This window comes from Chrysochloris asiatica, unplaced genomic scaffold (genome assembly GCF_000296735.1).
Source record: "Chrysochloris asiatica unplaced genomic scaffold, ChrAsi1.0 scaffold00036, whole genome shotgun sequence".
NCBI lineage: Eukaryota > Metazoa > Chordata > Mammalia > Afrosoricida > Chrysochloridae > Chrysochloris > Chrysochloris asiatica.
The window spans coordinates 11,896,270-11,908,451 of NW_006408554.1; the positions used below are offsets into that span (position 1 = coordinate 11,896,270).

The following is a 12,182-nucleotide window of genomic DNA, read 5'->3' on the forward strand; positions in this document are numbered from 1 at the left end:
ACTGAGGTTTAGAGGTTAATGTTTAGGTGCTGAATGTTCAAAAAGGATTCAGTGGAGATCCCAACAATATACTTTGAATATATCTGAACTCAGAAAAGAACCTGGGTTGGAAATATAGATTTAACAGTACTTAAAGTGAGACTGTCAGCAGTTTCAACCCACTAGCCATTCCTTGGAAACCCCATACAGGACAACTATAAGTTGAGTTGAAACCTACTTGACAGCACTTAACAACAACAAGGAAAATGAGTCCTGGTACGGCACTGTAGGATAAGCAATGGGCTGCTAACTGCATTATCTGCAAGGCCAATGGTTCAAACCCATCAGTTGCTCTAAGAAACCTTATACGATGAGTTGAAACTGACTTGTTGGCACACAACAACAACAACAAAGTGATCATTAAAACTGAGGGCGGGGAGTAGAGAGGGAGAAGAGGTGCCTGGCAAAAGAGTAGGAAGAGAACAGAACAAAACTGAGAACAGAATCCCAGGGAGTGATAAAGGATAGGGGAGTGGGGGAGTGGGAAGGGGTAAGAAACTGAGAGAGAGGAAGGAATGAGGTGAACCAGTACAATGTTTCTCACTTCCCATCTGGTGATCTTTCTGCCAAATCAGAGATTCTCAATCTTTTTCTCCTGGTAGATGGTATCTACATGAGCAATTTACTCACACAGATGCACCCAGATTTCATCCAATCCTCCCAAATGGTTACTTAAGAGATACGGTAAAATGGAGGGGAGAGGACAGAGGACAGTGAGTGAACTAGCACATCTACTCCTCAATTAAAACTACTCAACAGCACTTCCAACAATTCCAACTCCTCACCTGTCAGTTATCTAGTTATCAGACACTTTGCATTTGCAAAGTAAAAAAAGTAAAATATACTATCAACTATTTTGTGCAATAACGACTGAATACTGGCAGTAATGCATGCCAAGGTACAGGTGAGAGTAACCCTGGGTATGATGGTTAAGATTAATCACAAGTCACATTTGGCTGGGCCATAATTCTCAGTGGTTTGGCAGTTGTCATGATATAACTGGACAGTTACGTAATGATATGCTCATCCATTTATCTGATGTTGTCAACCTCCATTTTTTGCATAGCACTGGTTTTCACATAACAACCTGATCTTTGAAACCTAAATACAGAGCTAAGTGTGGAGTAGTTGTTCATAAAAGTATTTTTAAGTCTTGGGAAGCTACTAGACCTCATTAATCAAGACTAAAAGCAGCAGATGGAGCACCATGACCCTGAAGAATAAGCACTGAACTGCAAAGCACAAGGTCAGCGGTTGGAGCCCACCAGCCTTTCTGCAGGAGGAAGATGAGGCTCTTCACACCCCTAAAGATTTAGACTCAGGAACTCTATTCAGGGTTGTTATGAATAGGAAGGCGTGTATCACTGTGGGATAAAGCACTGGACCGTAAGGTCTGTTTGAACCACAAAGTTGGTGGTTCAAACTCACCAGCTGCTCCTCAGAAACCCTGTACACGGTCACTATGGGTTGGAGCTAACTCAATGGCCTTTACTAGCAACAACAAGTAGGAAGTGACTCTTTGGCAAGCATTTAACAACAACTAGATAAATTACATACCTTTGGGTTATGCCTAATTGCCAAAACAAAGATTTACACCCTCGGAAACCCTGTACAGGGTCGCTATGGGTCGGACCCGACTCGACGGCACTTAACAACAACAACAACAGATAAATTACATACCTTTGGGTTATGCCTAATTGCCAAAACAAAGATTTACACCCTCGGAAACCCTGTACAGGGTCGCTATGGGTCGGACCCGACTCGACGGCACTTAACAACAACAACAACAGATAAATTACATACCTTTGGGTTATGCCTAATTGCCAAAACAACTGTACCTTTTTCTTCTACTCTGGAAAACTCATCAGAATGATATTAAAATATACTCTGAAATCTAATCAGATTTATAATAGTAACATTGCATTTGGCTTAACATTTCATTTGAGAAAAACTGTACTGAAAGTGGTGGTGTTATGTTGTTTCAAATTACCCTGTCTGAATCCACCAGGACCCTCCTATAAGGTCACTTACTGGAAGATGCCAAAAACTTCATCCCTGGAGAGCAGCTGATGTTAAACCAATGAGAGTCACTGTTCACCTAGCTGGGCAAATGAGATGAGAAAAGCAAGAAACCTTTCACCGGGTTCCACAGAATGCCTCTTTGATTATCGACATGGCAAGCCATTCTTTTATATAAAATAGAATCTCTGAGGATAATTGGCTCTTTACAAACTCTTATTGGATGTTACTGGGTCTTTGAATTTTCCAAGTATTCGGAAACTAGGTGGTCTTTATAAACATCCAAATTCAAATTCTCAGTTCTATAAACTTGAAAGCCAACCTCTCTCTAACGATGTGTCCTAATGCAACATTTACGAAAACAGGATTCAAGTCAGAGATGATACTAAAATTAAAACATTTAGTTAGAAAAGATGCAAGCTCACGACGCCAAACAATCACAGGGATAAAACAGGATAATAATAGCACCTACCTCACAGGGCATAAGGCTCTAGTGAAGATTAAATCAATTACTTGCAAAGCAAAGGTCTAGAAACAGCACCAGGTGCACAAGCTCTGGACAAATGTTAAGCATTAACCAGCCCCGAGGCGCTCCAGGGGGCTCCGCTGAGTTGCGGAGGCCGTGCGAACGCGTAGGTAAAGGGCGCTACAGGGAAAGCAAGGCTAGTATCCAGCTGCTGAGGGTGGCTGCCTCTTTAGGAAGCGTCAACGCGTTGTCAGGCAACCGGTTCACAACAGACAGGGTTGCAACCCCCGGCTCAGGACTGAGTAATCGTTTTGCTCCCCGCGCCACCGCGAGACCTCCGCCCGCACCCCAGCAACCCGGGTACCGCCCCCACACACCCGCTCCCCGGAGCCCCAGCTCAGACATGCAGACGCGAGTCCTGGACACTCGGCTGTCTCGGCCCGGGTTACCAGGCCACTGCCCACGCCGATCCGGAGCCACTAAACTCTGGCCTACAGAGAATATTAACCCCCACAAGGTGGGCACTGACTGGCCCTGGCCGAGCAGCCGCGAGATCCCTGTCCAGCAGGGTGCAGTGAACCACCGCTCCCCCCCGGGGCCGCGAACCCTGCGCAGGGTCCCTTCCTACCCGGCCACCCCCGCCGGATTGGCTCTCCATCCCCACCCGGCGAACTCTTACTCGGGGAAGTGGGGGGGGGGGGCTGATTTGCGTCCGGGCAGCCGCTGAGCGCTCCTACGAAGCACCTTCGCTGTCCAGAAAAGTGGCAGCGGTCGCCCCGCGCGGGAACAGTGCGACAAGCCGCCCGGCCCAGGCTCCGCCTCTCAAGCCAAGCCCCTCTGCTCGCCCTTAGCCAACGGCCAGGCGCGGCCCCGCCCCCATTGCCGCCCAGAAGGGAACACTCGCGGCCTGGCGCGCCCTCTGCCTCCGAGGAGGACTCGGCCACCTTGTTCCTCCTGGCTACCCTGAAACTGTTGAGCCCTGGAAGCCATTTTCCAAGTTAAATCAATTCCAGTGCTCTTCCTGCCCCTAGGCAAGAAGTGCATACAGGGCTGTTGTTAGGTGCCATCACGCAGTTTCCTATTCAGAGCGACCCTCTGTACAAGAGGACCAAACACAACCCTGTCCTGCACATCCTCACTAAGGTTGCTATGTTTGAGGCCATTGTTGCAGGCACTGTCAGTCCATTTCATTGAGGTCTTCCTGTTTTTCCTGCCCCTCTACCAAGCATGATGTCCTTCTCTAGGGAATAGTCCTTCCTGATAACGTGCCAAAGTACTAGTCTCACCATCCTCCCTTCTAAGAAACATTCTGACTATATTTCTTTCAAGATAGATTTGCTCAGTCTCCTGGCAGTCCATGGTATTCTTTAACATTCTTCACCAATACCATAATTCAGATGCATCAATTCTACGTTGACTTGCTGTATTCATTGACCAGCATTTGCAAGCAAATGAGATGGCTGAAAATATCATGACTTGTGTCAGGTGCAGAATCTCAAAGTGACATATTTGCTTTTGAACCCTTTTAGTGAAAGGATACAACCCTTATGCACATCTTCCCTGATTTTAAACAGGCAGTATCCCCTAGTTCTGTTCAAATGACTGCCTCTTGGTCCATATACAAGTTTCTCATGAGCATAATTCAGTGCTCTGGAATTCCCATTCTTCAAAACATTATAATATGTTACTATCCATATAGCCAAATGCCTTTGCGTAGTCAATAGAACACACAGGTAAACATCATTTTGGTATTCTCTACTTTCAGCCAAGATCTGACATCAGCAACCATATCCCACATTCCACATCCTTTTCTGAATCCTGCTTGAAATTCTGACAGCTCCCTGTCGATGCACTATTGCAACCACTTTTTAATTAGAGGCATAACGCATTCACAAATTGAAAGTGTGGCAACCCTACATTTAGCTGGTCTATCAGTGCCATTTTTCCAACAGCATTTGCTCACTTTGTGCCGCTGTGTCACATTTTGGTAATTCTCACAAAATTTCAAACGTTTTCATACTGTTTTTGCACACTTAATAAACTACAGCATAGTGTAAACATTCTTTTTATATGCACTGGGAAACCAAAAAATTCTTGTGACTTGCTTTATTGTGATGGTCTGGAACTGAACCCACAATACCTGTGAGGTGTAACTTTATCTTCAGCATAATTTTACTTGCATGTGATATTAACAATATTGTTCAATAATTTCTGCAGCCTGATGGATCTGCTGTTGTTGTTGTTGTTGTTGTTGAGTGCCATCGAGTCAATTCCGACCCATAGTGACCCTGTATAGGGTTTCTAAGGAGCAGCTGGTGAGCTTGAACCACTGACGTTGCAGTTCAAATGACTTTACAACCTGACGCATTAGCCCACTAGAGCCTGGGAAAAAGGAAGAGAGAAGAAAACTGTTGGCATACCTTTCCAGGGAATTACTCCACCCAAAGTCTAGGCAATGGGCTTTCATTACTATTCTCAATGGTATTCACTTCATCCCAATATTGAGTTATTGAGTGGCCAAATGCTACCACAAGAAAAGAACTTAGTAAAGTAGAGGATCAGGGAAATGAGAAAGACGCTCAATGAGATAGATTAACAGTGGCTACAGCAATGACTCAAACATAGCAACTACTGTGAGAATGGTGCAGGACATGGCAGGGTTTGGTTCTGTTACACGAGGGTCATTATGAGTGCAAACCGGCCGACAACACCTCACAGCAGCAGTAGTCTTAGCAGCTTACCAGGAGAATAGAACTAAGGATTCTTTTACCCTAATTTACTTTGTAAGAAGACCTTTAAAGGCAAATTTTCTTCAGCTGAAAATGTCAAATCTGTAAGCCAGGGTGTGGATTTAATAATTACGATTTCGTTTTAACCATATGCCAAGCACTATTCTAGGAATGGAGTCCTGGTGTGGCACTTCAGGGTAAGCATTGGACTGGTAACCATAAGGTCGACGGTTCAAACCCACCAGCCACTCCTCAGAAACCCTATACAGGATTGCTATAAATAAGAACTGATTTGACAGCACTTAACAATACTAGGAATGGGGAGTCTGGTGGGAGCTGCTAACTGAAAGCTCGGGGGTTCAAACACTCAAATCCACCAGCAACTCCTTGGAAACCCTAGTCAGGGTAGCTACGACTCACAATCGATGCCATGGTACTTCACAACAAATACTACGAGTCTCCACTCCATGCAGAACAATGTCCTCCTCTCTGAATCTCACAGTAAAAGAGAAAACTTCCAAGTAAATAAATACACTCTGTACAAAATCAGCAAAATACATTGAAGAGACCAAGAAGTTAAGACAGGTTTCATGGTGGAGATATCTGGCCTGTGATTTTTAGATTCACATGAGTTTCCAGCTAGAAAAGTCACAGAAGAGAATTCCAGACAGTTTACCGCATGCGCTAAGCCAAAGTAAATGCATTGGTACTGTTGTTGTTGTGTGCCGTGGAGTCGGTTCCGACTCATAGCGACCCTGCACAGGGTTTCCGAGGCTGTTAATCTTTACGGGAGCAGAACGCCTCATCTTTCTCCCGCAGAACCGCTGGTAGTTTTGAACTGCTGACCTTACGGTTCGCAGACCGATTCGTAACCACTACGCTACCAGAGCTCCTTAGGAACTGAAAAAGTTTCAGGAGGAGACAGACTAATGAAAGATGAAGCTAGAGAGGAGCATAGGGTCCAGATGATAAAATTTTTAACATTCTTTCTCTTTCGGGAGTTGTTGTTGTTAAGTGCTGTCGAGTCGGTTCTAACAGATCCGCTTTCTGAGAAGCGGCTAGTGAGCTTCAACAACCGACCTTGCAGTTCAAACTGACTTTGCAGTCCAACGCATTAACCCACAGCGCCACACCAGGACTCCTAGAATGGGGGAGCAGGATCTAAAATAAGTAAATTAATAAATGAAATAAATGTAAAAAATAAACTAATAAAACTGTTGGAGAAAATAGGTTGCCGAAATTAACTTGAACTAGATCAGAAGTGGTTTCAGAGTGCTATTGAAGCTATAACTGCATCTGTTAGACATTTTCTGAACACTAGAGGACGCGCTTCTGAAAGCAATGCACCAAACCGTCGCGAATCCTCTGCATTTAGTACTTTCATCTTCCTTTCAATTAGAATCCAGATCTGAGCAATATCTCAATTCCCCGACAAATATCCTTTATTTTTCAGTCATTTAACAAATCCATCTCATTTAAAGTACCTACAACCCAACAACTACACCCCACCCCCCCAACACTATTTTAAGTACCATTTTTAACATGGCGAGAGCTGGGCCTGCGCAGTACGAACAAAGAAGGCAACTTCCAGTTGCTGGCATAACGTTTACAGGATTTAATTCCGGTGCGCAGGGCTGTACCATTCCCATACTCGGTTATTATTTTAGTTTTAACTTACACGTATAGTTTTCTGAAGAGATACTTTCATTTCATCCACTAAAACATTTCTCTTTCCCTAACTATTATTGCAACTGCTTTTTATATTGCTGCTTTCCTGAAAGTCTCCTGGTATTCTCAAATGGTCTGTACCACCGTCGCCTCCGGTTCTAAGTGTCATGGGTGCCTCGAGAGTCTTCTAAAATTGTGCACGGGTGTGGGGGCGTGTTGGAAGCCCTCACCCCAAAACCTAGAAGGGTGAAGTTGCGTATTGATTGTGTAGGCGACAACGTCTCTGACTCATCCGCAATGACGGCGTCCGGTAGCGGGATGGCTCAGAAAACCTGGGAATTAACCAACAACATGCAAGAAGCTCAGAGTATCGATGAAATCTACAAATACGACAAGAAACAGCAGCAGGAAATCCTGGCGGCGAAGCCCTGGACTAAGGAGTGAGGAGGTCCCTGGCGAAATGCCGGAGTGGGAAGGGGTGGAGGGAATTTAAGAGGAGGCCCAGGGGGAGTGGGAGGTGAAGGGAGTGGAGAGCTTTCAAGCGTACATGAGAAGGGAGGAGAAGGAATATGTCTTAGATTTTGGTTTGCCTTCATTCCCGCAAGTAAGAGCCTAAGCCCCTGCGTTGGGTGCTGCCTCGCGTCCCCCTTTCGTCTCATTAACCAGTTTGCCTCCAGGAACTGGATGTGGTTAAGAACAAGTCGTGATTTAGGCTGACCCTTCTTAACATCTATATTACCTACATGTCGCACACTACCATGAAATCTGTGTGATCAGCGGTTGAGTTATACTGGAATAGGGGAGACTCTAAAATAGCTATATCTTTTAGAGATGTGTAATAGCGTAGTGGTTACAAATCGGGCTGCGAACCTTAAGGTCAGTGGTTCGAAACTACCAGCCGCTCCGCGGGAGAAAGATGAGGCTTTCTACTCCTGTAAGGATTTACACCCTCGGAAACCCTGTACAGGGTCGCTCTGGGTCGACTCCGACTCGAAGGCACTTAACAACAACAACAACAATAGTTACACAGGTGCTCCGTACGATAAGCATCAGACTCTGAACCTCAAGCTAAGCGGTTCTAGCTCATCAGCTGCTCCGCGGGATAAAGATGAGGCTTCTGCTCCCGCCAAGATTTAAAGCCTGAGAAACCCTATACACAGGGTCGCTGTGATTCGGAACCGACTGGACAGCGCTTAATTTAAAAAATAGTATATTACTGTTAGTAATAGTCGGGGTGGTGGTGAAGTTTCGTGGAGTTGGTTCCGATTCATAGCGACCCTGTATGAAGTTTCCGAGGCTGTAAATCTTTACGGGAACAGAAAGCAGAACTGCTGGTAGTTTCGAACTGCTTACCTTGAGGTTAAGGAGCTCTGGTAGCATAGTAGTTACGAATCGGGCTGCAAGGTCAGCAGTTCGAAACTACCAGCTGTTCCGCGAGAGAAAGATGAGGCTTTCTGCTCCGGTAAAGATTTTCAGCCTTGGAAACTCTGTACAGGGTCGCTATGAGTCAGAACCGACTTCATGGCACATAACAACAACAACAACACCTTGAGGTTAGTAGCCTGACTCGTAACCACGACACTACCAGAGCTTCTTGTTAGTCATGTTAAAGGTACCAAATCACCCAAAATATTAATCCACCACTTCTCCTAAACCAGAAATTATGTCAGTACAGGTTAAAACACGTTTGTTGTTGTTATTAAGTGCCATCCAGTCAGTTCCGACTCACTGCCACCAAATCACTTTGCCCTTCACAAAATTCATGCACCCCACAGAGCCCTGGTGGGTAGTATGTTATGAGTTGGGCTGCTAACCACAAGGTAGCAAATGAAATCTACCAAATGCTCCATGGGAGAAAGATGAGGTTTTCTACTTCAGTCAAGTTTTATAGCCTCAGAAACCTTATATAGAATTGCTATGAGTCGGAACCTACTCCATGGTACACAGCCACTATCACCACCACCACCTGGGTTTGAAAACAGGTCAAGGATTCTATATACCATAGCACTTGTCCTTTCGAGAGAACATTTTGGTAGTATAAAGAACACAGAAAGTCACTATCTAGGTAATTTTAGAATTCCTGTTCAGTACACCTCAACAAAGCCACCACTCATCTATCAATGCAGGCTTGTGTGTTCCAGTAATGCTGAATTGGTTCCAGAGTTGCTTCCAGACTAAGATGAACTAGGAAGAAAGATCTGGCAGATCTACTTCTGAAAAATCAGCTAGTACAAACCCTACAGGTAACCAACAAAACAGAGAAGGAGAGCTGTGGTAGCAAAGAAGCCATGCTTCATCTGCCTCACCATTTTGTACAAGACTGACTTTAATTGCCAATATTTAGATATTGTTGTTTAGTGCTGTTGAGTCAGTTCCAACTCATGGCAAACCTATATAGATCCAAGGAGCAAGCTAGTGGATTTGAACTGACAGCCTCATGGTTGGCATCGGTGCTTATCAGATACAACAGTGTCAGGGTCGCTATGAGTCAGAACAGACTCAATGGCACTTAACAGCAACAAATATGAACTGAGCATGGAGCTAGGAATTTCCATGCCAGATAATCTGCATAACAACCTATTGTTATATCCCTTTTTTGAAGGTAATAAAATAAGTAAATACATTCAGTAATTTACCTCATAGTCACACAGATCAGTGAACACTTACTAAGTATCAGTTGATACCAAACCTACTGCCATTGAGTTTGATTCCAACTCACGGCAACCCTGTATAGGCTTTCTGAGGCTGTAAATCTTTATGGGAGCAGAAAACTTCATCTTCCTCCTGAGAAGCAGCTGGAAGCTTTGAACTGCTGGCCTTGCAGTTAGCAATACAGCGCTTATCCTACAGCGCCACCAGAACTCCTTACACGATCAGTAGTATAATCAAATCTCACTGTTGTCCTTAACTAGTTGATTGAACTGGGGGTAATTACTTATTCTTTTTTCTGTAAAATGAAGATGAGACTTACCTCTTGTTGCTAATAAAGGTGAAATGAGACTTACCTCTTGTTAGTACTAAAGATTTGATGAGGTAGTGGAGAAAAAAGACTCTACAAACCAAAAAACAAATCCATTGCCATTGGGTCAATTCTGACTCATAACAGCCCTCTAGGACAAACTGGAGAACTGTTCCACACGGTTTCCACGACTGTAAATCTTGACAGTAGCCAACTGCCGCATCTTCTCCTTGCAGAGTGACTGGTCGATACAAACCATTGTGCCACCATGGCTCCTAAGGCATGCAGTGTTGATGGTTTTTTTCCCCTTTCCCCAGTAAATAGAGGAGCCATGATTTAAATTCAGATCTGATTTAAAGATCAGATTTCCATATTTTTACTTTGTGATTGAAATCTAGTGGAGTTTGGGACAATCTGTTTTCAGTGGAAGGACATCTAAAGAGATGGCTATCTAAAGGACTTCTCAGAGACTGGCTATTTAGACTGGTTCGCATGACTTATTGACTGCTTGCTTCTGTAGCAGGCTGTGCATGTAAGGTTGATGTGATTTATTCAAGAGCCAGCCGATTGTTTCATTGATTATGGTGGTGGTTTTGTGTCGTGGAGTCAGTTCCGACTCATAGACTGATAGCGACCCTGTACAGGGTTCCCGAGGCTGTACATCTCTATGGGAGCAGAAAGCCTCATGTTTCTCCCGCGGAACAGCTGGTAGTTTCGAACTGCTGACCTTGCAGCTCTCAGCCCAATTCGTAACCACGATGGTTATAGTTCTAATTAAATTCAGTTTTATTGTCTTGGGATTCTTCAGTAAGAATGAAAACGTAATTTTATTCAAGACTAGTTTAGTCCCATCCATAGATGATAAATTCTGGAATAATGATAATAAGAAAGCTGGGAATGTTGAGCAATGCTTTTAATTTTGAGATTCATAGCACAGAGGGAATCATACCTTTCAATACAATGTTCTTTCGTAGTCCATGGAGACAGGCTAACGATTCTAATAAAGGCTGACTAACATGAAGGTTTTCGTATGTGCTAGGCACTATGGTGTTGCATTGGGTTGCTAACCTTAAAGTCGGCAGTTCAAACGCACCAGCTGCTCCATGGGAGAAAGATGAGGTTGTCTGTGCCTGTTAAAACTTTGTTTAAGAAGCAGTTCTTCCTTATCCTGTAGGGTTAATATGAGTTGAAATTGACTATGGCAGTGGGTTTTAGGTTTTTAACACTAATGTTTTCGTATGTGCCAGGCATTATGCCAAGTACTTAATTATTCCATTTTTCTATCCCTGATTACAGACAAGGAGTCATGGTATGGTGCTGTAGAATAAGCACTGAACTGCTAACAGGCAAGGTCAGCTATTCAAACCCACCAGCCACTCCTCGGAAACCCTATACAGGGTTGTTACTTTGGGTTGGAACCGACTTGATCACACTTAACAACAACAACACAAATAAGGAAAGGAAGTGTGGTGACTCTGCAGGATAAGCACTGGACTAAACCATAAGGCCAGTGGTTGGAACCCACCAGCCGCTCTGTGGAAGAAAGATGACGCTTTCTGCTTCCATAAAGATTTATATCCTCAGAAACTCTGTACATGATCATTATGAGTCAGAGAACAGACCCAAAAGCACTTAACAACAGATATGAAAACTGAGGCAAAGGCATTAAGTGATTGACCCAAGTTAATGACAGGATTCAAACCTAGACAGATAAGTAAATGTTACATTGTTAACCACTAGGCCAGTCATTTGAGCCTGAGAACAGTTAGGCACAACCAGCCAGCCCCTCAGAATCAGAGCTTTGGTGGCTCCAAAATTAATGAAGAAAGTCATCTGAACTGGTCATTTAACCCTTCCTTTCTACTTGAATAGCATATTTAAAAATTAGTTGAGACTTTTTCCTTTTTCCAAGGACGAATACTTTTCAGGACCTTAGCATACTTATTATTTCCAGGCCTCTACAGAAACTCGGTCCTTTTCTTCTTTTTTCTTTCCAACAATCTTCAGCCTCTCTCTCCTTCCATCTCTGTAAATTCCTTCAGTGTCTATTCATTATTTTCCTACAAAAAAAAGTCTTTGAAATTGTAATTTATCTAAGAAACTTAATCATGCCGTGCTTTTCTTTGTTTTTTCTTTTGTAGTCACCATTACTTTAAGTACTGCAAAATCTCAGCTTTGGCGCTCCTGAAAATGGTGATGCATGCCAGGTCAGGAGGCAACTTGGAAGTGATGGGATTGATGCTGGGAAAGGTGGATGGCGAGACTATGATCATCATGGACAGTTTTGCTTTGCCTGTAGAGG

The 12,182-nt window shown here is 43.9% G+C and overlaps 1 protein-coding gene across 1 annotated transcript in view; it reads left to right on the top strand.

Moving 5' to 3' along the window:
- Positions 1-7,215: 7,215 nt before the first annotated feature.
- Positions 7,216-12,182, top strand: part of COPS5 (COP9 signalosome subunit 5) — a 27,971-nt gene continuing 23,004 nt past the window's right edge. Inside the window, exons 1-2 of the mRNA XM_006860074.1 lie at positions 7,216-7,361; positions 12,022-12,175. Of these exons, the coding sequence (XP_006860136.1) occupies positions 7,219-7,361; positions 12,022-12,175 (297 nt within the window). The 5' untranslated portion in view covers positions 7,216-7,218. The remainder of the gene's footprint in view (positions 7,362-12,021; positions 12,176-12,182) is intronic.